General features: G+C 35.8%; 1 protein-coding gene across 9 annotated transcripts in view; it reads right to left on the bottom strand.

Annotated features, from left to right (window-relative positions):
* Nucleotides 1-3,853: 3,853 nt before the first annotated feature.
* The window catches only part of ATP2C1 (ATPase secretory pathway Ca2+ transporting 1), a 66,108-nt gene continuing 43,912 nt past the window's right edge, over nucleotides 3,854-26,049 (bottom strand). For 8 of the 9 annotated variants that reach the window (XM_074839914.1, XM_074839981.1, XM_074839933.1 and 5 more), the window contains 18 exons: nucleotides 24,944-25,019; nucleotides 24,374-24,440; nucleotides 23,157-23,281; nucleotides 21,792-21,889; nucleotides 20,166-20,261; nucleotides 19,970-20,059; nucleotides 18,398-18,502; nucleotides 16,542-16,698; nucleotides 15,071-15,241; nucleotides 13,982-14,079; nucleotides 12,654-12,704; nucleotides 11,691-11,857; nucleotides 9,853-9,921; nucleotides 8,084-8,200; nucleotides 7,278-7,425; nucleotides 6,559-6,654; nucleotides 5,555-5,696; nucleotides 3,854-4,686 (listed from right to left, as the gene is read on the bottom strand). In XM_074839914.1, coding sequence (XP_074696015.1) covers nucleotides 4,550-4,686; nucleotides 5,555-5,696; nucleotides 6,559-6,654; nucleotides 7,278-7,425; nucleotides 8,084-8,200; nucleotides 9,853-9,921; nucleotides 11,691-11,857; nucleotides 12,654-12,704; nucleotides 13,982-14,079; nucleotides 15,071-15,241; nucleotides 16,542-16,698; nucleotides 18,398-18,502; nucleotides 19,970-20,059; nucleotides 20,166-20,261; nucleotides 21,792-21,889; nucleotides 23,157-23,281; nucleotides 24,374-24,440; nucleotides 24,944-25,019 — 2,010 coding nt within the window. In that variant the 3' untranslated portion in view covers nucleotides 3,854-4,549. Of the gene's footprint in view, nucleotides 4,687-5,554; nucleotides 5,697-5,820; nucleotides 5,934-6,558; nucleotides 6,655-7,277; nucleotides 7,426-8,083; nucleotides 8,201-9,852; nucleotides 9,922-11,690; nucleotides 11,858-12,653; nucleotides 12,705-13,981; nucleotides 14,080-15,070; nucleotides 15,242-16,541; nucleotides 16,699-18,397; nucleotides 18,503-19,969; nucleotides 20,060-20,165; nucleotides 20,262-21,791; nucleotides 21,890-23,156; nucleotides 23,282-24,373; nucleotides 24,441-24,943; nucleotides 25,020-26,049 lie in introns of all 9 variants that reach the window. The other variant, XR_012625136.1, reaches the window with a different exon arrangement.

The raw sequence follows: 26,049 nt of genomic DNA, 5'->3' as shown, positions 1-26,049 counted from the left end.
GTATTTGTACTTTCAGAGAGAGCTGAGTAAACTGTGTTTTCAGTATTATAGGTACTGAACTATACTCGGGGAGAAACTTCAGCTTTTATCCCCTTCCTCGCTGCCCCCTTTGGTATGTTTAAGTGAGAGTTAAATGCTTACATGCACGCACAAAGCTATCACATGGTAGCAAGTTTTCAAAGGTTTGCTAATTCAGAGTAATTGTACAATCTCCTGCCATTAACAAACTGTTGTCACTTGAGTTAACTTTTCTCTAATGGCTATACTAAAATTACAGACCTTAACCTGCCCCAGTGTACGCTAAGTTACTTGACAAACCTTTACTGAAAAACTATTTCTATTTAAAAAATCCTACATCATCACTGTCTCTCAGTGCTTTGTATTAGCTAACTTTCCAGCAAAATTAGTCAATTTATATAAATGCTTTACTTGTAAAACTGTTGGTTTTCCAGTATCTTCCCCATGTGAAATGTAATTACCATATGTCTGGTTTTTCAACTTCAAGAACCTATATATCTTTTTTTACATTCAGGAAAAATCATGATTTCCACCTTTAATCATTACGGTTTTGCCCTTTACTTACCGGGATTCAAGCCCGATTCGTGCCTCGTGCTCAGTTTGCAGCCCTGGTTACGTCAGCTATCTGACAGCTATCCACGTGGAAAGTAACACACTAGATCTTGTGACTTACAGGAAGGATCTCTGGTGTCATACAGCTGAGTCTTGATACTGCCATAATATAGTCAATGAGAATAGATTGATAACATCTATTACATTCATGAGGAAACTATTTTTGAGATGCAGTCTGAGATAGTAATCTTGAACATTTCTTCCAGCACGAAAACTGCTACTTACTAGACTACCAGCAGATGGCACCTATGCTCAACCATACAGCAGGTTACTAGACCTTTACAACCCGCTTCTAAATAGACTTCTATTTGCAGCAGTCTGCAAAGGCCCATTTCCATCAGATGACTTTAAATAAAGTTGAAAGGTGTTAAATTTAAAGTTCTTGATTTTAGTAATTAAATCTCAAATCCTTAATCACCCAAATCATCCTCTGATCTATTACGATCCCACATATTTCATTTCACCAAGCTTGTAGTTCCTTACAGTTTTTAATCATCGGAAACAGTCACATTTAAATTAAGTCTTAAATATAAAAATACTGGCATCTTTGATGCCACTTGGTTAGTGCTGTGAGAAGAGAGATCTTAATCTACTCTAAATCCCACATTGAAAAAGTGCTGGAAAACACAAATTCTTGAGACTTGCTGAGAAGCAGTATCTTCAATTACATGGTTTGGAAGACAGGGATAAACTCAAGTATTCCACTTTGGGATAAAAAGGCTGCTATGATCACATGGCATTTTGAGACTTCCCTTGAGAAGACTTGATGATTAACAATTACTCTACCAGAAGTATGTTCTCAATGCAGAATTCAGCTGTTCTTTGTTGCTGATAAAAAGCAATACACCTGATTGCAAACACCAATCCTGTATGCAGAAGGAAATAATTACTGATTCTAGGGTTACTACTCAGAATTTAAATCAAATGCTCCAATTTTCCTTTTTGACTCATTATAGGTGTTCAGTCTTTGGGGGAAAAAACAAAAATAAAAGAGCTCTTATAAAACTGAGAAGTTCTCTATTCCATGCTTTAGTAAGAGCAACTAAATTCCTTGGTTGATGTCTATTTTCACCCCACATTAAATGTCTCATTTTTTGTGGACAAATCCCACTACTGATTCAATTGTTCTGGAGAAAAATCTCTCAAACTTGCTGTTAAGTGGTAATGATCAAGAGTGAAGCCAAAAAATCTCAATGGAATTCAGTCCACGCATTTTTCATAAATAATGAGATCGAGCTAGATGAATTACTTGTTTCATCTTCCACTAGAAAACACAGCAAAACTTAGTATGACATATTTAAAGTGAATTGCATTCAATTAAATTCACCCTGCAAGAAGGCAGAATTCATTGTTTGTAAGAGACTAAAATAATTTCTTGTCTAGACTGACGTACCTTTTTCATAAAGTGAGACTTGTGCTGGGTACTTCATAAAATTTGTTTAAAGACTAGGCAATAACACTTTCAAGCTAAGATGACAAATTGGTGTTCATCTGCACTTCACAATCACAGAATCATCTGGGTTGGAAAAGACCTTGAAGATCATCCAGTCCAATCATTAACCTCACACTGACAGTTCCCAACTACACCATATCCCTCAGCGCTATGTCGACTCTACTCTTAAACACCTCCAGGGATGGGGACTCCACCACCTCCCTGGGCAGCCCATTCCAACACCTAACAACCCATTCACTTCTGTACTTACCGGGATTTCTGGGACTCCAAGCCCAAGTGCAGAGCACAAAGCAGTCAAATCTCATGGAGAACATCAACAAGACTTACTGTGTGAAAGATACGGTTGCTGTACCTTCTCAAAACCCAAGTTCATTCAAGAGATTCTTCATCAGCCTGCACTGTCAGTTTTTACTGTCTTTACTGTAGAATACAAAGTATTTTTATTGAAAAGTGTTCTGAAATTGTATTGAAATACTGAACACACTACAACAACACTGAACAACTACAGCCCCACTAGCCAAAGATGGTAATAGTTCAACAGGAGGAACACTAACAAATCTGTTTGACTTCTGAAAGACACAGCTGCTGGAAATAAAAAACTTTTGAAGACATGAGAGTGTTTCTGTAAGAGCTCACCTTGTCCAGGCTCTACCAGCTCAGTGGTTCACATAACATCCTTCAGGAAGAGACAAGGGCCATATGCTGCAGTCTCAGCCTTTACACAACTAGATCTCTAGCACAGTGGTACTCCACATAATATGGGCATATTGAGCAGACCCGGGACAGTCAGAGCAATGGAGGAATTGCACCTGTAAAGCAGACTCACAGGTGCACTCGTGTCCTGTCTGCAGCCCCACTTCCTGACCAAGTCTGGCAATCTCCACAGAAAAAAAGTAAGAGGACAATTAAAGCAACCTCTTAGCAGAAAAATTCATACAGCACTTTCCAAACTGCCTTGTTATCCATGAACTCCTCAGATTTTAAGCATGGCATGTGGGGCAAGCCACAAAGGTAAGTGCAGAAATATCCCAGTGCCTGTTTACAATTCCTCATTAACCAACAGGATGACCATCGCGACAGCATGGCCCAGAGCCGATACCAATGCTACACTTTCAGCAGATGGTGTGAAGACATGTGTATCCACATGCTTCCAAGCAAAAGAGATACCATTACATCTCCAACTCCCCCTAGAGATCTTAGGCATCTTCTTTTCAGGATTCCCTAGGTGATAGTTCCTTGCATTTCCTCAAAGGATGATGAGTCCTACTCTGTTGAGAAGACACTGATAACAACAGCTGCAAGTCTATGTTGAGGAAGAACACCATTTCCAATTAGTGAACATTAGAGTATTCAAACGTCTTATATTAAAAATACTTTTACCATATCAAGACACAAGTCTATTATAATGCTTTTCTAGACACAAAAAGACATTTTGTAGGTTAAAATTTTAAGTTAGACTACCAGTAAAAAGTTGATTTTTATGATCAGGGTGGAAGGAGGAAGAGGAAGGAAAACCAAGCTTCTTTGAAAGAGGGGTGGGGATTTTTGCCATTAGAGTGAGGAGGATTAGTGCACTCATTTTCTAATCCAATACACTACAAGTAATTTCAGTAACAGTACTGTCTTATAATCACTCAAGTGATCTAACAGTCATAGGCTAAAGTAAACATGGAATGACATGAAACAAAGCTTGTATTTAAGATTATATCAAAACAAGCATGCTAATCTGGTGTAAATCCCAGTTTCTTTTAAAACAAAGAGACAACACACTTCTAAGAAAAGCAAACATTTACTTCAAATTGCAGTATAGGCTTTTCAATCACAGAAAAAGAAAAGAAAAAACAGTGATCCGACAGCGGTCACATCCTGTGCAAAAAAAAATTCCGGATACAAAAAAAAAACCTGTAGCACAAGGTACTTGAGCCGCTTACACATTGCAGGATAAAGTAAATAAATACAGTAGCTAGAATATGGCACTCTTGTGACAGACTCTAAACTCAATTCAGTGGAATGCCTCTGAAATATTTTTTTATCCTTGTATTAGTAGCAAAGTCCCACCACCATAAAAGTAAAATAGTACAATGTTTTAAATAAAAACAAACTAAAATATTTATATCTAAGAGAAGGATTTTACACAGTTGTATCTTCTAAGTGCAGAAAATGGGACTTGGGCTTAGATCTTTCTTTAAATTAACCCCCCACACACACAAAATCCCATTCAATCTCAAAAGTAAATTTATGTTTGAGGAAAAATGTTACCAAAGTTGCATAATTTCATTTGTTACTCCCACAGCTGGAAGTCAAATTCTAAACAGTCTTGAAACATGAATGTTCATCATTAGCCAGTGAAACAAAGGACTTGTCAAAAGCCCTCAGGATTTCTTTATCCTCCAAATATTGTTTTGCTTTCTCCTAAATCTTTAGACAGCAATCGCTAAGTTTGCAAACAAAAGAATGCAATATGCATCATACATCAAGAAAAGACGAAGTTGACGAAGAAGAACTTCCACGTTTCTGAATCTTTTCCTTACTTCTTTCAAACTTCTTTATGATCTCAGTCACTATGCACACAGAGGAAGTGAGTCCCAGAAGAAACAGTAAATCTGGGAAGAGATAATTATTAGCCCTTTTTAAATTTGCTATTTAAGGACCAAGGGCAGACTTACAAAAGAACAAGACTTACAAGACTTTCAAACTGTGTCCCAATCATTGGGTAAGTTCAGGAGAAACTAAGTCATTTTTGCAGGACCAGAAGGTTAACATACATAGTTTATGCATAAATCATAAATACAGGCATGCTATTTCAAAAATTTTAAATTATTTCATAACAATAATTTATTAACACCTATGAAAATAGGGAACACTAAGAAACGTAATTACCTTCATACTCAAAAAATATTATCATCAGAAATGACACTACAATAAAAAGAATTACATAAAAACATGTATTTCATGATAATCCTTTGTTCTTAACTCCAGAAAATGGCAGAAGTAATAAACGTAAGCCTTAATGAGGCAAACAGCTTTATGTATCTATAGCTTCTTAAAATCCTCACGTCTATTTAGCCTACAATAACACAGCTGATTATTTAATAAAGGATCAAGATTTCTAAATAAGGTGTTTAATATTTAGAGGAAGAACTTGCTAAACAGCAAGATTCATAGTGCTTTAAAAACTTCAATAAACTCTATGCTTCATTTTTGCCTGCATCAATATTTATATTAAAAACCCAATATACATAAGCATCTAAGAAATTTTAAAATGCACTGATCAGTTGTGTACAAGACGCATTTAAATCATAGTTCCCAAAGAAAACATCTAAAAGGTGGTGGTTTTTTTCCAAAAAAAGTCAGCAGGCTTTCTATTCCTGTTGCATGCAAACAGCTAGCAAGTGCTCTTATAAAACCATCAGCTAATGCATTTACAAATTAATCCTTAATGCACCATTTTGAAAAGGGAACTGTTCTTACCCAAGACACTCAGGCTCTCTGTTTGGAAAACCTTCTGAAGTGGAGGAAAGTAAATAACCAGTAACTGCCCCATTATAGATCCGAGGACGGCATAGCAGAACATTTTGTTACTGCAAAGTCCAATCTCAAACACAGATTTTGCCTGTAAAATAAACAGCACATTACACTGTATGTGTAATCTGAATTATCTAGACAGTAAAATAATTTGTATCTACAATTTTTTTTTCATCCAGACTTTTAGAAAAATGTAAAAAGTTATTGTTGACCTTTTAGATAATCCAGAACAAGTTCTTGAACAGGCTAATTGCATTTTCTCTCTGGTAAACAGAGGACAAATCTTGTCTTCACAGTCAACGACTTGTATATTGAGCTCACTTTTCTGCAAGTACAGTGCATTAGAAGGTGTCCTCTACACTAGAAGGAAGTGTTTTCACTGACCCTGACAATTCACATCAGAAAACAGACTGCAAATTAGAGTAAATGCAGTAATGTATACTAGCAATGTACTTTTCTCCAACTAGCACAAATTTTCAGACTTATTTCCTTAAAACAAAAATAGACAGAAAAAACAGTTTAAGAAATTTTCCTTGGATTATGGGTTTAGGGTTACAGAATAAAAAGGTTAGGGCCTTCAAGAAGTTTCAGGTTCTGGCAAGGATGCCGAACTGACAGAATTTTCAGAAAAAAAAACCAAACCAACAACCAAGTGTACACAGCAATACAAAGGACTATCACACTTCAGCTTTTAATAAAAATTTCCTTGCTTCCATCAGGACAGAAGCATTGCTACCAGCTCTGCATCACATAAACAAATTAAGGAAACTAATACTTACCTGTAATTTAAGAAATCCTACCTAGTAAATATATGAAATATATGAAACTCTGAAGCTTAATAGCAGATGTGAAGTAAATCTGCAGGAAAACATTTGAAGCAAGATCCTCCCTCAAAGTAAATTCTGCTTATTGTGTAAATACTGTGTAAGTGGACAATACGAATCACTTACCTGAGATCTAGAACTCAAAGCATTGAACATGTCAAAAAATACGAAACAGGTGAAAGTCATGGTTGTATCCCGAGGTGTTATTACATTGTCTCTTAACTGCCAACAAACGAAAATGAAATGGCTTTAGCATGCTTTAAACTCTCCGCAACCAAAGTTATTACAACAATTCAAGTTCTACTAGCTAGTAAAATGACAGCAAAAGCAACTTGTTTGCCCCAAGCTGATTTAATAAATCATACAGCAAAAATTATGCACCTGTAATTTATAACAATTTGTAATTCCAAGCTGTGATTAAATGAAGCCTCTTGACAAACAAGAGGCTTTATGCAAGCACATGGAATACCAAGAATTCTATGATGCACTACCAAAAGTTCAAACAACATTCTTCTCTACTGAGAAAAAAAAGTCAAATGGCTGTTTCGTAACAGTCTGGCTAGAAGATCTGTACAATTACCTTCTATGGGCCAAGGTTTCCCAAGCAGATTTGGGACCTGAAAAAGTCTGTTAAAATAGAGATTGAGGAATAACACTGTATTCCTCATTTCAACAACTACTTCAAAAATCTTCCTCTCTAACCTGCTAGCTGAGTAGATTATTAAATAAGCATGGACAAAACTTGCAACCAAATTCATACAAATTTTGAATTCCAACTGCTGGTACAAAATTAATTTATTTTAAATTAGTTTGTTACTGCTCTAAGTTTTGTATTTTTGTCATACCTCTCTCCAGAAGACGAACAGTGTTCCACACACGATAATTATTGATGAAACCAGTATTTTAACGATCAGGTTTTTGGTCAGAATGCTGTCCTTCAAATTTCTTGGAGGCTTCTGAATAACATCTTTATCCACAGGCTCCACCCCAAGACTTACAATTAAAAGAGCATCTTAGATTTTTATCATCATAAAAATAATTCACTGCTTCTAACTTAAGGGCTAGATTTTCTGAGTTGAAATAAAGATTTTAATCTTCTCTCTACAGCCTAAGAATTAATCTCATTCAAATAAGCACATGATATTTTCACTTTCAGAAAACTGAGTTATCTGTAGTAGTAACAGGCAATATTGTAATACTGCAGTTTGGGAGGCCATAAATACGTGACAGTATTAAAATTACCAGATGTTACTTTTAAAGGAAGCTGCAATATTAGTTATGTTCCCCATTTCTGTTACTGTGATCAACCTAAGGAATTTACTGCTAGTTCCTTTCCTCCTCTCCCTCTGCCATCTATCTGCAGTGAAGAGGATCAGAGGAAGAACCCAGAAGGAAGCCAGAATCCTGCACGCAAGCTTCATGGGCATATCCACGGATCTTAAGGTATCCATGCTGCCCTCACAATTATCGTTAAGATACTAAAGCAAACCAAAAGGAACAAACATAGAACTATACTGTAAACACTGTAATTCAAAGAAAAAGTTTGCTGTTTTGGAAACATTTCACTGAAGTTTAACACTTCAGAGTTTCCTTATGAGCAACCATTTTCCTTGCTGACAGACCTCTAATGGAATTTAAAGTAATTACTTACCTTTGAGCTGGAGGTCCATCCATAATAATATTGATCCATAAGATCTGCATGGCATTGAGAGGATTAGGAAAGTTCATTAATGTAGCCAGTGAGATTAAAGTCAGTGCTGCTATACTCCTGTTGAGAGAATCCATTTTTATAACTGTCAGCATGGAACATTTCTGAAGATCCACTGATAGCTATTTCCTCATCAACACTTCAACTGTTTAAGAGTAGATACAGATTTTGACAGTGTGAATCATGACTGACATAAGCCTAACTTTAAAGGCAGGGCATAAATTCATTTAGAATACTCATCTTGACACAGTCCATATTTAAAACAGCATTGTTTTGTCAATCAAAAGACGGTAAACTTGCATCCCAAACTTTAAGTTAACATTACAGAGTTATCACTCACCTTCACCTGTTTTTTTTACTGGGGAAGTGGGTCCTATACTTTCATTGTGCCAGAAGCAGAACTTCCAAACATGGTTTTGAAAAACAAACTGCTTTTACACTTTTGATGTAAACACCACCACTCTGTTCACCTGTTACTAGTTTGACTAATCAGTCAAGACAAGGTACTACCCTAGCTCCCTAAAAATACCTACAGGGTCCCTCATTAGTAGGAAGATGAAAAGCCTAGGCAAAAGACTGAAAACAGCTGGTTGCAAGCTTGGTATTAGAAAACTCTCTAAACAAGTATGCACTAATTGCTTTCAGTGCAAGATTAAGTGGTTTCATAACCAGCAAGAAGAGAGCAAGTCTTATAATAATTCCGAATTTAGCGCTCTACTGAACCCTATTATGTTCTTCATGCAAAGAGGGACAGAAAAAAAGGGTAACTCAAATTCATCAAAAACCTGAGGCTGCCATTCCCAAGGCTAACAGGAAAGCACACTTTCCTAGAATACCTATGTTTCATTATTTTTCAGAAGCATATTTTTAGTCTTCTACCAATGCAGGAGACACTAGTCAAGACTGAAGGTATATGACACTTCTCTCAATTTTTATGCAAGTTTTAAGACGTTAGAGTTTTCTGGGTTTTGTTGTGTTGGGGTTTTTTTGCTGGGGATTTTTTTTGCTTTTGTGTTTTTTGGGGGGTTATTCAAAATTTGTGGGGGTTTGGTGGGTTTTTCTGTTTTTGTTTTTTAATTTCTGCAACTTTATTCAACCACTCTGAAATGCCATGAAGGCTTCCAAAAAGTACATAAACAACAATGTGAAGAGGAAAATCATGTTCCTGAATTTCACAGAATTTTTGAAACTAAGGCTTAATGAACTCTTGTCTGCTTGTCTTATGTAGACATGATATAGTTAGCACAGGGATCCTTATATGCAAGAAAAGGAAGTCAGCTTCACAGAGCTAACTCATTCCACAAACAAGTATATGGATTTCAGAGAAACTAACCTCCCGTTGCCCTGGTTTCCTCCATTTGATATACATGTGCTGGTTAAGGAGAGAATGACTACTAACTTCTCCTTTAAACAAGGACCCAAAGGTAGCTATAATGTTCCTCTCCATCCTCTCAGTTACTGACTTTTCACATCTTAACAGGAAGAGCTGTGACACAGTTAGATGTCTGTTCACTGCACTATTTTCTGGTTCTTTAAAAAGGAAACAAGCCACCAAATACAAAATACTGAAAATGCAAAAGCATAGCATATCAGCATCTCCCACACAAAATTTACAATGTTCACATGAATTTATGCAGCATCTGCTTCATAATGCTTTGATTCATTCACAATGTAGTTAGAACCTTCTGATATTGTCAACTTTTCAAACTTACGTGCTCAGTTGAAATCTAACAAAATTTTTTATGTTATTATAAATGCCTTTACCCTCTTCAATTGCAGACCTGCAATTAAAAATAAAGATTACATCACTAGACAAATGAGACTACTGCTAAAAAAGCTCAAAACGAACAAAAAAAGCTATTACTTTAAGCAACAACACATACATCAAGAAACAAATGGAGTTGAGGTTCTTTCATAACTTTGGCAGTCACTGTTTTTCAACTTGACTACAAGATTAATCGCAACAGTTATTTTTCCAGCTGCTTAACTTTCAAAATGAAATGTCAGTAGTAAAATCTCCTTGTTCGAGATTCACCATCACCTTTGATGAGACCTTCTAATCCAAGTTAGATAATTAAAAAACAAAACACCCACATACACTTTTACAAAACTATAGAAACATAACATGACTTTAGAAGAACATTTATTCTTACTGCACCAGAATAAAGTGTGTATAGACCATCTTCTCAACCTCTAGCACACGTTGCAACTTGCCTATCACATTACCACAATTATAGTGGTGAGGTGTTTTCAATACCTAAATCGAATCTACTCTGCTGCAAATAAAACTGATTTCTTTCTTCCATTCCCCCAATAGCCAAGAACAACAATTAATCAGCATCCCTTCTGTAATTTTTAAGACAAAAAGAGTAAAGGGGTCGGGGGAAGGACATAAAACTATGGAAGATCATACCTTTTCCCGCCCCCCCTCAGTGTTTACCACTCTTTTCACTTTCCTGATTAAGTAAGCAAAACTGGATAAAGCATTCCAGCAAAAGCTTCATCAAGCCCAAGTAAAGTACTTACCACAGATATCCTTCCTATGTACTCTTCTGAGTATCTTAAAACAATTCACTTCTCTCTTTTGTTTTTTCACAACAGCACATTGCTGTTGGCTGAATTAGTACGGAAACTTTTTAACTCCCAGATCATCCTCTGACATACTGCTACCTATGTAGATTCTCTTATACTGTACTTCTACTTTTCACTCTTCCCAAGGGTTAAGCATTATACTTTCAGACAAACTGAGGTGGTCTGAGACTGATGCATAATTTCAGAAGGAAGGCTTTCTCACTAGACAGCAGTCCAGCTCTGCCAACAATCACTACATTCAAAAGCCAGACGGATTAAATTCAAAGTAAGTTTAGCTATGCTCTCTTTGAAGTACACCAAAGAAAAAAATGAACAAGTAACAAATAGCTGGTTACTAGAAGCTGGTAACTTATTTTCACCTGTGATATTTAAATAGCTTATATTCCTTTTCTTTTCTGAAACACTACCACATTTTTAAGAGTTGAAAACAAACACAGCACTGTGTAAAATTTTTTAAATCAAGAGGAATGCTCTCTCATTTTTACATAAAATTTATGCTTCTGAAGAAATTAAGTGAAGATGAATCCTACTGACAGTTAACAGACTCATAACTCAGTTACGTTTCCAAACATACTACCACCATAATTCTACTTGGAGAAGCAGAAATACAGGTTAGTTTTTATAGCATATACATGCACAACCTCCTTTGTTACTTACATCTAATCTATGGACAAGACCACAGTAGCAAAAGGTCTGAATATGTAAATACATTCTTATATTATTATTAAGATACATAAAACGACAGAAATGTTTAGTTGCCCCTTGTACTATCATGCTCCCAGCTCTTTTTTTAAGAGGATAATACAGGTAATCACCATAAAGATAATTCTCCTGATTTAGCAGAGAATTCATTAACAGCTACACCACTTACAAGTTCAGGGAATTTCTTTTGTTTTTAACCCAGGCAATATTTCATTAAAACTATATAGCACAAGGTATGTACACAAATGCCACCTACATTATTGTCTGAAAATCATCATCCACGAGAATCATATCTGCTGCCTCTTTACAAACGTCTGTTCCGGTTTGTCCCATTGCTACACCAATATCTGCAGCCTTCAGAGCAACAGCATCATTTACTCCATCTCCTGTCATAGCTACTACTGCACCATTATTTTGCAGGGACTACAGAAAGGGAAAAGAGCTTAAATCAGGGATTGAAATAACCCATCCCATAAACTTATTCTAGATATGAGGTTGGTGTCATTGGCCCAGCCCTCCCCCCACCCCAATTTCTTATGATTTCCACTGTAAAATCCTAAGAAAAAACAAGCAGTGGTTTGTATTCCGATTAATTTTTATACAAGATTTTAGGTTAAACTGTAGTTCATATATTCAGACAGCCTAAATTTTAAAGCTAGGGTATGTAAAATCTGCCTTTAACAAAGTAAAAAACTTTAGAGAAAAAAAGAAGCTACTGTATTTACATTTTAACAATATCACCCTCTTATAATTCTGAATATATTCCAACTGTCTCAATGTTTTACTTCCTTATCCTTATTGTTGCTTTTCTGATTGTTCCAGTTGTTACACTGAGTACATCCTCCTTTGCTACCTTCTTTTGTTAACTTCTGAATGAGAGCATTACCTCAGACATGGCTTGAAATTCATGCCCTTTTATCTTGTTCTGAGAAGTAGAAATATGGTTCTTTCAAGTTCCTAGTCAATTCAACTGCAATGTAACACAATTTCAATCAACCCCCAGCTCCCTACATAGAAGAAAGCATGATGTTGCCTACCAGCAGCCCCCTATCCCTTGTGGGCACTACGCATTTTTCTAGGTAATATTTTCAAACGCACTTCACTTTCAAACCAAATGCATTTCTGATTTCATCTTGACAGACTGTAGCATGTTACAATTTAAGTAAAGGCACAGTACCCATAGCAACAGTCCAGCTTTTGAGCCTCTAGTAAGACGTACCTTTATAATTTTCAATTTATGTCGGGGACTGGCTCTGTAAAATACTGCAACCTGATAAAAGCACAATGAAGTAGTAGTGAAAATTTGAGAAACAAAGAATTGCACTGGATTCTATAAAGCTAGAGGATAAAAAAAAATGTACTATCACAGGCCAACTGTATTCTTGTTAGCTCTAAACTTGAAGCACCAGTGAGCTGTGTTTTTAAGAGTGAAATCATTACTTCCAGAGAAGATTCAAAGTGTGTTCTGGTAAACAAAGTTGGTGCTACTTATTTCCAAAATAGAATACACAATTTTAAAACTTTCTGATAACAGATAACAATCTTATTAGGTGATTGTAATCAATTTCTAATAGTATTTTAAATAAATGCCTAAAAAACGAATTTGGTCTCAGGTCAAACATGCACAAAGTAAATCTGTAGCTATTTCAGTTATTAAAGGTGGACAGCCCTTAAGAACGAGTATTACCAAATAAACCAAAAATTACTATTTGCTACACAATTCTTTCTTTCTTTTTTTTTAAAGTTTGTCTTTGTGAGTCACCAAGGAAAGACACTAAGCTGACATGCACATTTCTTGATTGTAAATATTGGCTTTTGCCTCACTTACATCAGACTCAAGCATATTGCAGTCTAATTTTGCAGTCTTTTGCAAACAGAGCAGCATTTTCATGCACACATTTTGCAACATAGCCAAGCCTGAACCTCAGTTTGATTCTGCCTTTGAATTTACAACTTTGACATTGGCTAATACATTTAATTATTTAATAACTAAAAAGTTTTAAGCAGTAACTAATAGACCCTTTCAAAATTCTCAACCAGTGACCTCAGATCGATTAAAAATCATTAAAGATACAGACAGCTCCTCTTATGAATTACAAAAGGATTGACTGTCTGAACATGCAACCTGTAAGGTGTTTTTTATATATATATACACACACACACAAGCTGAGCTACTCAAAGAAATAAAATGTGATGCTCACTGAACGTGAGGTGGCAAAACTAAAGTTCCAATGCAGGCATTGAAAGGCAAAAACCAAACTGAATCATTAGGAGACAAAAGTAATAAACTCACTAAAGAGATAACCATGCGAGTTGAAAGAACTAAATTTTCATATGGTTGTATGTCAAATCGAAAGATATTTGTTCGATCTGGGACAGCTTCGGTGTTTCTGTACTAAAAGCCTCTAGTAATTTCCTGTATCACTTCTATTAAAACCATATTATTTCTATCTCAGAAGTTACATTCTAGCTTTCTACAGGAAAAAAAATTCTCAATACAAAATATATCCTTTACTGCATTTCAGTCAGTAGTATATCAAAACAAACCTTTGGTGTTATTTGAGAAAGCTGCTGAATATCCAAATCATCTATTTCTTCTCCAGAGATTGCCTGTGAATTTTTGGAATACAATCCTAGTCGACTAGCTGGAAATAAATAACAAAAAAGGCATTATAATAATTTACCCTTTTAAAACATTAAGTAACCAATTTTATTTTTTTAAACCTACTATTGTCTGCAACACTTCAGATCTGAAATGCCTAGAGCAGAACATCTTAACACCTTATTGATTCAGTATACTACAGTAAATTATCTGAACTCTTGAGTAACAAATACATGCTACAAAGTCTATTCTAATCATTTATTTCCTTAGACTTTTTAGGTCTAAAGGTCTGTACCTCATTGTATCAGGCACCATATAAACACAAGAGCTCAGTCCTCTCTAAAGAAGTCACAGTTCAAAAATAACCAGACAGAAAATGAAAAATGACATGTGGGAGACAAGGAAATGCCACCCTCTGAGAAAGCACTGTTAGTTTGGGGGTGTACTTTTTACATGCACGTTCAACTTTTCATTCATCATCCTGTATGTAAAGAATTCATATTCTGGCTAAAGTACTTCAATGTATTATACTGTAAAAATAAGTTAAATAATTTGTTTAAATATTTATTAACAGTAGTTAAACAAAGTACTTCGACAAAACTGTACTGGATGATACCGAAGTGCCATATCCATCCTAAATACTCATTGTCACTGGCTATTTTAGTTTCTCCCCATTGTCTTAAGTCAGGCATCCAAAGCTGAGGGTAAGGAGGGTGGTGTTGGGGGTGTAAGAATAAGAACCAGAAATCAAGCATATGTTATAACAAAATACAATAAGAAAATACCTAGTCTCAAACAGAAGTCATACATTAACCAAATTAGAAAAACTATAGTTTAAGCTGAAACCAAAGTATCACTTCAGGCTAGGGTTTTTAGTTTTGCGTTTTTTTCCTCCGAATTCCACTGCCGTATGTTAACTCGATATACAGAACTCACAAATGTTAAAGATTTAATACCCACGCTTTACAACAGCTAGCTAGGCACTGTCAAAACAGAAAACAAGGGAAAAATTAAAGGAAGCGGACTATTCATACCAATGGCAACTGCAGTCTCCTGTGAATCTCCAGTAATCATTTTTATTGCAACTCCTGACGTGATAAGTGTAGTCACAGCTTCTTTTACACCAGTCCGTGGAGGATCGATTATTCCCACAAGCCCCAAAAAAGTCAGTTGCCCTAACTCAGGACCAGAAGCTAAGGCCAGAACTTTTAGGAGACAAAGAAAAAAAAAAATCAGTTAGGATTTGAAATTAACATTTACATCAGCATTTAAAACAACTATTTTAAACTAGTAGGCCAGAATAAAGCAAAGGGAGGGAACTGCAATTTTCTTTTTTTAAACCTTGGTAGCAATGTCTGTTATCTTGAGTATTCAGAATAGCCTACTTATGTATATTCCTTTCTTCTAAAGAGTAGTCTTTTTACCAAACATACATATTCCAGGTTTTAAAGATAACTTTACTATTTGTTCTCAGATGAAACTGTTTATACTTTCACTGTGTATAAAGAGAATGGCATATAGCTCTATGGTTTCTCTGTACATGCATGGTCTTTTATGCAAGAGGATGAAAGGGAGGATCAGTTAATATATTTTTATTTTCTGCTTTGTTTTTTTTCCTTTTAGAGAGGCAGATTTCATTGAGTATATGCTGAGTATTTTCTGGAATGTCTTTTACAGCAGCAATCTTAATTCAAATATATTTAAATGACATTAGAGTTGTAAGGGAAAAGCAAATTCACTTTTTTCAAACCATTACCCTGAATTTTTTTTGACAGTGGTCTGAAGCAGACACAAAGAATGACTGTCCGAACAAAACAGCACAGAGATATCACTCCCAGCATATCCTCTCAGTTTCTAGTAATTTGCAACCTACAAATTTCCTGAGCCACACAGTACTCCTACCTTAAAAAAAAAAGTAGTTGTGGATGAACTTAACAGCCTAGAGATCTCTTTACAGAGCCCAAAGAAAGCCAGCCATGTATAACACTTGCCTACATTCACCTCCTATCAATCATCTTGTGAAAAATACTTTCAGTTATATATAAAAATTACACACCTTGTTAACATAAAAGGTAATTCTAATGACATCTCATGACCTGCAATCATTTTGTTAGCATAATTCACAAAGGTGCCAGGAGCCAAAATTATAGAAAAATAAACACAATCACATTTAAAAAAAAAATCCACAGACATCTATAATAAGATATGGAAGCTATTAGGTAGCATTGTACTGTTCAGTTATGGCCATACGCAAGAGATGACAGGAACCAGCAGTGCCTTTTCTCACCCTTTGCAATTTAATCAGGCTATCATACAGGCCTTAGGCAACAGCACCTGTTTTTCCACTCCTCTATTTTAAAGAAAAACTAAACAACCCCGTGGCACTTACTGAACAAAAACATTCCTAGTGTTTTGGTTGTTTCGGGATTTTTTTAAACAATAAGCAGTCCCATTTTGATTTAAAAAAAAAAAAAGGTTATTTTGAGACACTTGAAAGAGCCTTACCCCTAAGTCCTGCAGAGCCCATAGATGTCTTCTCTTGCTGGTATTGCTCTCTCTGTTGCTGAACAAGAGGTAGGGTCTGCCCCTTACAATTATATGATGTACAGTACCTAATGACTTGTTCATAAGCACCTTTCATAAAGCAAACTTCAGGTTTGTCCTAAAAGAAAAAAGAATTGTTGTGCACACATGCATGTATGTATATACAAACACACACACGAGCACACGCCCACACAAGAATGGCGTATCTGTACTTTTCTTAAGAGTCTTTAGAACACAATGCAAATCAAAGTTACACTTATAAACCTAAAAATTTGTTCTTTTGAGCATCTCTATACAGTGCATGTTCAAGAGTAGTAACATCAAGAGCACCAAGCTAATAATCAATATCTCATTTCAGTAGGTATCATACACATTAGACTGCAGGTCACAGTTTACAGACTAAAGAGGCCATGCAAAGGACAGAAAGTAAACCTACACAACACTAGACCTGAAAGACCTTTTCATCATCTGACCAGCTGCACAGGTCATTAAATATCACCTGCATCCTTGTACCATGCCTAACAACTCTAATATTTTCCAGATATCTAGCCCTGATGGTATCAAGGGACTGAGAACCCACCACCTACCTTGAACACTTAACTCCAATGCTAAATCAACTTATCCCTTCCCCCCTTTTCCATTAAGAATTGCTCCCTCAGCTCAATTTCCAATCACTGATTCTGATCCCTACTGTTGAACTAAAAAGCTCTTTTTTAATATATCTATTTTCTCCCTGTGAAGGTATTTATGCACAGTAGTCAAGTTACCTCAATCTTTCTGATAGGCTTAACTAGTACAGCTCAGTTTCTAAAACTTCTACTAGTTTCTTCTATCAGAAGCTAAGTTTCTAAAACTTCTATTTTCTCAGCCTTCAAATAATTTATGCTCCATTTAAAACTGTTACCAATTTTTCAACAATCTTTTAAAAATGCTGATACCAAAACACAGACACAGTAAATCCTTATATGGATGAAAATCATACAGCAATTTCAGTTCACCACTCTTTATACAGGCAAGGATAATACAACCATATTATCCATATAGATAAAAGGAATCAAATGTTCTGTTTCCAAAGCAAAGATTTTACTGTGATACTTGAACACTGTCAGCAAGCCTTTTTTTTGGTCAGAAACACTAGGAAATTTTCCATAAATCCAAGATAAGGTCTGTTGCTGCACATATTATCTAGAAGGCTCCAGTTATCAGACTGGCAGTGACTATGTCATTTGCAGCAAAAACATTCAGATTGGTCTAAATGAAGTATGAATGCAAATACATATGTGAAAGCACCAGAAGATAGAAAGAGAGGTTAAAGAATGGTTTGTATTGGTAACAAGGACACTGTTGACATCAGTAAAATCTGTCAACACTGGGGAATGTGCTGTCTGCATCAAAACCAGAAAACCTGTGTTTTCAAACAAGAAATTTTACTATTGAACATCAATGCATCTTCTTGGTCTTAATTCATTATGTAACTATGTAGCACTGAAACTGCAGAAGATTGGCAGAATTGCCTTAGAAGTTTGAGGAGGAAGGAGAAGGAAGATAAAACAGCCAGGTATACATTCAAAGTCTCAGATATTAAAATACTTATAATAATTTCCCAGTATGTCTTTTACGGAAAGAATGTCTTGTGATTCTTAATATGCACTCCAGAGCTTGGAAATAAAACTGTGTCTATTACCAAACCATATTGCCAGGACTCTGCACTACTACCAGCCTGCCATAACTTCTGAAGTGAAAAATAAGGATATTAAGCAAGGTAGATAACCAGCTCTACAGAGCCAGTGCACAAGGAAACAGTGGTTGAAGTTCACCTGCTGCGTTCTGTGAACACATTTAACAGCCATCCATTTTTGTTCTGAGCTGAAGGGATATTCAGCCTTCCTTATATAGTCTTCCTGGAGTCCATCTAAACCCATCTGTAAAAAACAGAAATACCACCACAATGTCAGGACCTTTTCTTTTCAAACAGCTATGCAATTTTTTGACTTGTTGAGACATTTTAGTTAACAATCATTACTTAGTTAAAAAACAGTTTTATCTCCAAAGTTGCTTTTGAGCCCACTGTTCCAGTTCAGACAAACTTCTGACAACCAAGCACTGAAAGAATCTAGAAGCTTCTTTCAGGCTTCAGCATAAATCAGACCATTTAACACTATATACCATCTTCGATCCAAGGATCTTGAAATACTTTGTAGAGTGTGACCATCCGTGAGCACAAGTCTTGCAATGGCTAGCAACGTAGCTCTTTGTTTGACAAAACACGTCTATTGCCCCAATGCATTTTTTTTTTTATTTTTTTTATATCTTCTGTATAATTTCTCTGGTAGAAGGCCCTATAAAATTGTAACACAAGACTGTGGCAAAGTCTGGAGAAGGCAAGTCACTGATTTTAAGTTTGCACGATCCAATCTGAAATGACTTTCTTTTTAGTGCTCAGAATCACCCAAACATTTAATCTGAAACGAACTATGAAGACTCCAGATAAAATGCATTTCATTTCAAATGCTGTTCTCTCTCCACCCCTGATGCAACTCGCAGCATTCCATGCTTTACCCTTAACCAAGACCAAGAGAAAGTGCCAATTAAAGAAGAGGCAGAAGCAGCAGCCTGCCATAAGCCATTTTTAGTACTTATAAAGCTTCACAACTCCTTCACTTCCTCCCTTTCCAGTAACTCATGTGAAAGACCCTTATTCTTCTCAGTTTCTGTGGGCTCTTGCCAAAATAATATCACTCTGATCCTTTCCAGTCAAAGACTGGAGACTTGGAATGAGTCTCAGCAACATAAGATACACCTCAGGCTTCAGTTGCACAGGGAGAGAAAGACTGTAATGCATTCATCTTTCAATGTTTTTGAGTTTATTCACCATCACAGAAAAAAATCAAGTGCTAAGATCTGTTGCCACATTTCTCAGTAGGTATAATGGGTCTGTCACGGCATCGTAAAAAAAATGTCCAAAACATTTAATCAGTGTCCACAATTCAAATTACCCATGCCCTGCACTTAAAGGGCACTCTAAATGCTGTAGTGACCAGTGCATTAGTTATCAACTTCTTACTGCTTCTGATGAAAACTGGGAAAGAGACTATACAATCAATAATCAACAGGTAAATTAGCCTGTGGCAGGTAAAAACACAGTACTAAATGCCAAAAGATGAAAATAAAGGTTTTACTTCAGTTCTAAATAATTTTCTCTCATCTTTCAGAATGCCCAAAGATTTCCAACAGATAAAAAACACAGGAGACTAGCAGTTGCCATACAAATCTAGGAGACCCAAAGCAAAAGAAGAAAATGAGAAAAGAAAAAAACCAAACCCACAACTTGTTTCTACACATTTCCCACCTGCCATGAACCCAAAAAGCACCATCAAGTAAGTACGCACCTTCATAGCAAGCGCAATTAAAGCCCCTTCTGTAGGCTTCCCCATTAACGTGTTGTTTCTAATCAAAGCATCATTGCACACACAACCGGCCTAAAAGATGAGGAAGGAAAGGGAGAAAACAGAACACAAAGTAAATGCCATACAAAGTCTTGTGCTACGTCATCAATTAAAACCTTTCTATGCCAAGATCTCTTACCTCAACAATTTTGCTAATGGATGGGTTGTTATAACCATGAATAACTTCACCATCGAGCATCACATCTCCAAACCTGTTATAGCCTACTCCAGTAACCTGCAAAACAAACAGCCAAAGGCAGGATGCAATGTTTATCAGGTTCATAAACTGTTTTAATCTCAGCTTTTTACTAGAAACTACAGAAAATTTTTAAAAGGCCATTCATAACGACTGATTTCACTCAGTGTGAATGGGTTCTCCTACTCAGCTTCTAATGTAGCAGGTACTAGATTAAGGAATAAAAACTCTGAGGGCAAGCGAGTTCAAGGAAATATATTAGAGACTACTTTTTTTTTTCAAAAAGTAGCAATTTTATTCCTTTGCATAAATGCAGTGTATTTTGTTTCCTTACAGTATTAGGCACACTTTCCTTTTTTCTTCTTTATTTTGCTTTCTAATTTTTTCCTCCAATTCGTCTTTATCCTGGTTAATAATGCATACCCCCTGCAGTGGAATGGAAGTACAGAGCAGAGTCCTACTTTCATCCAGTAAAAGAAAAAAAAAAACCACATAGTTCAACAGCCTCTCAGATGAGACCTCAAAGAGGTGTTAAAAACAGTAATTGTATTTTTAGTGCACAAAACCAGGCATCCCACCAGGATCCTAAAAAAGTCTTCACATCTACAGTATTAACAGCTAACACATTTTACAGCCATTTCGAGTTCTCTTTCAATTAGGAAAAAGAAGCTGACTTGAACCAGACGTAAACAAATCGTGCTATCAGTAAAGAAAAAGCAATTATGTATTCCTATAGAATTCTAAGAATAGAAAAATAATTACCAGGATATATAAGCAAACATAGGTAAATAACAGGAAATAGTGAGAAAAAATGCCAGTGTTTATGCTTACAAAAGTCAATGACAAGACCCTCTGTTAACTGTAATGTGGAAAAAAACCCCTATCAAGATGAGTTTGAGAACTTAATAAGTTATTTAAAACACTCCATGAAACCACATCTAGTTCCACACCTTGCTGCTTTTCCGTTCCTGCTGCTTTTGCTCCTCTTTTGTGCATTTACTTCAGTCTTTGCAGGAACTCCCCAAACTCAACAACCACTGTTTCATGTCCTGCTCTTACTTCCAACTCCATTCATTACAAAAAAGCAAAAAATGACAGTACATATTCAGTATGAAGGGTTCACACAGCAAATTGCCTTTTAGCCAAAAGCTGGATATCCATATTTAAAATGTTTGTAACATGCAACTTTTATTTTTAGGCACCTGCAACAGCAAAATAGCCTCAACCTTCTGTACTGAAAAAACCCACAATCTCCCAACTTGTCTTTGTACTGTATTTCAGCATCTGTCTTTTATTGTGGCCTACAGCCATTGAGAGATTTAAGGACTTAACATATTATACAAAAAGTTCCTCTGTAACCAGAGAAATCCTGAATAGCACAGCTCAAAGACTGCAATACTAAATGAACTCAAGAACAGAATTAGCTGGAAGTTGAGGAACAGGAATTTGGTGCAACTAATTTACACTTCCTTAACTGATGCTTTCCCTGCAGTATACTCAAGCATGTTTCATCTGATACACACAACAAAGCAAAAAGGAAAATTGAAGTCTAAGAGCCTCACTACATACCTCAGCATGCTGTCCATCTGAAGTAAAAATATGAGTAACAGTCATTTCATTCTTTGTCAGAGTTCCAGTTTTATCTGAACAAATTACGTTGCAACAACCTGAAATAACCAATTAGCATTTATAAGACAATGCTTGTTTAGAATAATGTAACAAAGAACAAAAGTATTCAAGACAAGCAAATTTCTAGAAATACTGCAGCTGTCTTTGTGAAAAAACAAAATGAGATTTAACAAAGACAGCCAATTTTCAACTATTAATGAATAGCTGCACAACTTCTTTGCAAGTTTGTTCAATAAATCAAGAAAGCTAATTAAAATCCCAAATTCACAACTAACCTGAAATGCTTCCATTCCCTACCTCTCCTTAATTTTATTCCACTGTATCTCAAACTACATTGCTGAAATCTCAGTTACAACTCCTGGTGATGAAGAAAGTTAAGAGCCTGCTTTACAGCAGTCATTCTTCTTTATCAAAAAGTGCAACATCTATCTAACACTACACAACTATCTAACACTACACAACACTTGTCACACAAGTGTGACTTACTACTAAACCTGCAAATTTTAATAAGATGGAAAAGGTCACAGAAATGTGAAATTTGTATATGCTTTTTTAAGTCAGAAAAAGAGTATTTTGAAAGAGCGTTGCAGTATCTTGATGTTTTTGGACACAATAGCATGAACTGCAGAAGCAACAAAGCACTTTGCGACACTAATGAAACTCTGCTAGAGGCACTGCAAAAAGTATTTCCAGTCTTCAAATGCACAAAGAAAATCAGATGCAGCAGAAATATTTAAATTAGTATTTCTATTTCTTTTCCATGCCCTGTGCTTTAGATGTTTGACTGAAACTGTGTACAGAATGTTTTTAAGCTTTAATGTTTTTAAATGATTTTAAGCTTTAACATGAGCAGCATAACATCCTGAATGTGCATTATTATTACAAAGCTTTTGCTAACATTAAAATTTGGATTCGTTTCCAACTGTCAGTATCATTCCTAAATTTACACCAAAAATTTAGTTTCAAAGACATTTTACAAGTCTTATTTAACAAGAACATCTTAGAGCAAACATGCATAAAGAGCACTGCATACATCACTCACACGGTTTAGAGTATTGCTAGTGTGGCATGCTATTAACTGAAAGACTGTTTATTTCAGTTAAATTTTAAAAAAAGTAGTTAGAAGGCCCACAAAAATATATACCTGAATTCTAACTGTGTAAAATGCTTTCAATTTAGAAATGTCTTAAAGATGCCACCACATTGCTAGCAGACCTGATTTATTTTAACCATTAGTCATCAATATTTCTGTTAATTTCCTAACATTTGTATCAAAATACTATCTTTAAGTTAATCTAGTCATACCTAAAGTTTCAACAATAGGCAGTTTTTTCACAATAGCCCGTTTCTTCACCATTCTCATCACACCAAGGGCCAGTGTCACTGTTACCACAATTGGGAGTCCTTCAGGGATTGCAGCTACAGCCAAACTGCAATGAAAGTAAATATACAAATCTTGTCTTAGAACATCATACACGAATTCACAGTAATGATGCATTTACACTTCACAACACTGCTTCTGTAGCTGTCTGTTCACTGAGGTTAAAAAGTGAAAGGAAGCAGCTACTGTGTGATTCTAGTTGTATACCATTCGTTATAAGATACTGAAGACCGTAACAAAATGCAGTAACTTCGACATTTCTACTCATTACTTATGCAACAGTATGAAGAAAAGTTGGGGAAGGGAGAAATCAATTGTACATCTATTTTGCCTACATAAAACACTGATTAGAACTGTGCAAAGCTGCCCAGATTGTGAAGAATAAATTTAGTCAGCAATAAACAGAACTGGGAAATGCCACCACTTCAAGTGACCACTGATCCACAGCTGTTACTTGCAGGTCATGATGTGGCAGCAAGCTAAGTGTGGGAATGGCACAGAAGGTCATTTAAAAAACAAATAAAAAAACCTGGTAACAGTGTAAACAACATCACAATAACTCATTACACAATGCTCAAAGATGCAGTTCCTGGTGCCTTTTTTTTTTTTCACCCTCTCCAAAAGGGTAGACCTCCAGAGTCTGATCCTGTCATTTAAAGAAACACTTCTGCTTTATGCACTGTTCATGTAATTAGCAACTCAGCAACTCTTCTAGGAGTACAGAGTTAGATCTTCTAAATTCAGCGTTATTCTCAGCAGACACCACATGGGATTAAGTTTCCATAATATGCCCAAAAACAAGCTAATGAAGTACATGACACAAGGCTTCGTTATTTAGTTTGTCTGATGCCGCTTTATTTACTCGGTGACAGAAATTCAAACTGCACAACTCTATTGTCTGTTTGCAGATGTTTCACAAGACACTCTGAAATCACCATACAAATGCACAGTTTAAGAGACTGACAAGAACATACTGTATCATTAGAAGTGAGTATGAATTTGCTTTTTTACAGTGCAAAGTCTGTTTTTAATTACTTATGTGAACTTAAAAGCAGAGTCTGTGTGCAAGCACATTACATCACTAGCTTTCAAGCACTTGCTGTAATGCATGATCTACACTATTTGAAAACAAAAATCTTACCTCACACCAATTGTGAACATATCAAGGATATGCTTTCCTTGCAACCAGCCAACCAGCATAATAACTCCTATAAAGAAAATAGTCATTACAATAAAAATAAAACCAGCATGTACTGTAGCCTCATGGGGACAAGAAAACTCAAATAGCCAAAACCAAGCTTATCATTGTGCTCCCTATAAAAATCTATTATTTTTTTCACTGTCAAAGCATGATTCCAAAGGCGAAGAAAGTTTCTGCCAGTGAAGTTGCCCAATCCTACAAACAGCAAGGTACTCACTTATGCACACCCTGAATCAGAATACAAGACACATTGCAATTTAAAAGGAAGCAGTTAGACGACAAAAAGTAAGGTAGAAGAGTATGTTTGCAGGAAGAAGCAAGTAAACACCCTTATGATGAAAGTTATGTCATACTAGTAATCTTCAAACGATTAGTGGCATGAACTCAAATTACCAATAAAAGGAGGAGTCAAACTATTTTAAAGGAGAGATCAAGCTTCCATTTTCCCAAGCCTGCACATTAGTTTCAGTTACCTAATAATTTGTAATTCTTTTACATAAATTCACTTACCTATTATACCAAAGGAATACAAGGAAAGCTGTTTTCCCAAGAGATCCATGCTCTTCTGCAGAGGTGTCTTTGGAGCCTTGATGAATGGTAAATATGCAGCAGTTAACAAGCACAGGTCAAAAAGCATGAACTATATCACATATCACTTCAGATGTGCAAATTTCAAGACGTCAGTGAATAAGATGCAGTTACACCCTCTGTTCCCATATGTTCACTTTGTGAAAACAGACTACTCTGTTCCATTCTTGTGTAGAATTCAAGAGGATTCAAGAACACTTGAATGAAGTGAAAAATTTATTAGAAATATTCTTTGGGAGCTTTGTGATGTCTACAGCGAATCTAATACAAAAGGTCATACCAAAGATTCTATTAAAAAAACCCACCATGTTGACTAAAAGCCACTGCACTTCTTCAAAGACCGAAAAGTTCTTGATAGCAAGAATAAAACCGCCTTTTCAAGACAGGCATTAGAGCCCTAGAAGGCCAATTATATTTCAAAAGGAATTTGTTAATCATCTGCAGAAAATGTCATTCAGCCAAACAGAAAACTATGGAAATATTTAGACAATCTGGTGCCACAAAGAAAAAAAAGGCATAGAAAGGAGAAGGGGACACGAAGCAAAAATTTTAATGAAGAAACAAAAAGCCAACAACAGGAAAGTGGATTTTTACATTGGATGTCAGTAAGTTTGGGTTTTAACAGTAATATATGGTGGACTACACTATAGAAAGCATGGCAAAAAAAGGAAGACAGGGTCATTGTAAAATCACCTTTGTTCAACAAGTTATGAAAAAAGGTAGTACACTATATGAGAAAGCTGGTATCAATTGATTTGCTCTTACCTTCAAACTTTACTGTTAAAATTAGTTTACTGTAATATAAACATCAAAAATAACCCTACAATACTCAGACATTTCAGAATATTGTTGATGTAGAATGCTCACATAGGGTTTTCTTGTTTGTTTGGGGTTTTTTCCATTAATAATTACACTTGTTACAATACAAACTAAATATTATTGAATAGATGATCATATTTTCCTCACGTGTGTATTAAAGTGGATTCCACTTTGGTGACTGGACAGCAGTATTCCCTTGAAAGGTGTAG

This window comes from Strix aluco, chromosome 1 (genome assembly GCF_031877795.1).
Source record: "Strix aluco isolate bStrAlu1 chromosome 1, bStrAlu1.hap1, whole genome shotgun sequence".
Classification (NCBI taxonomy): domain Eukaryota; kingdom Metazoa; phylum Chordata; class Aves; order Strigiformes; family Strigidae; genus Strix; species Strix aluco.
The sequence above is the reverse complement of the archived record's forward strand: the minus strand, read 5'-3'. Positions and strand labels throughout refer to the sequence as shown.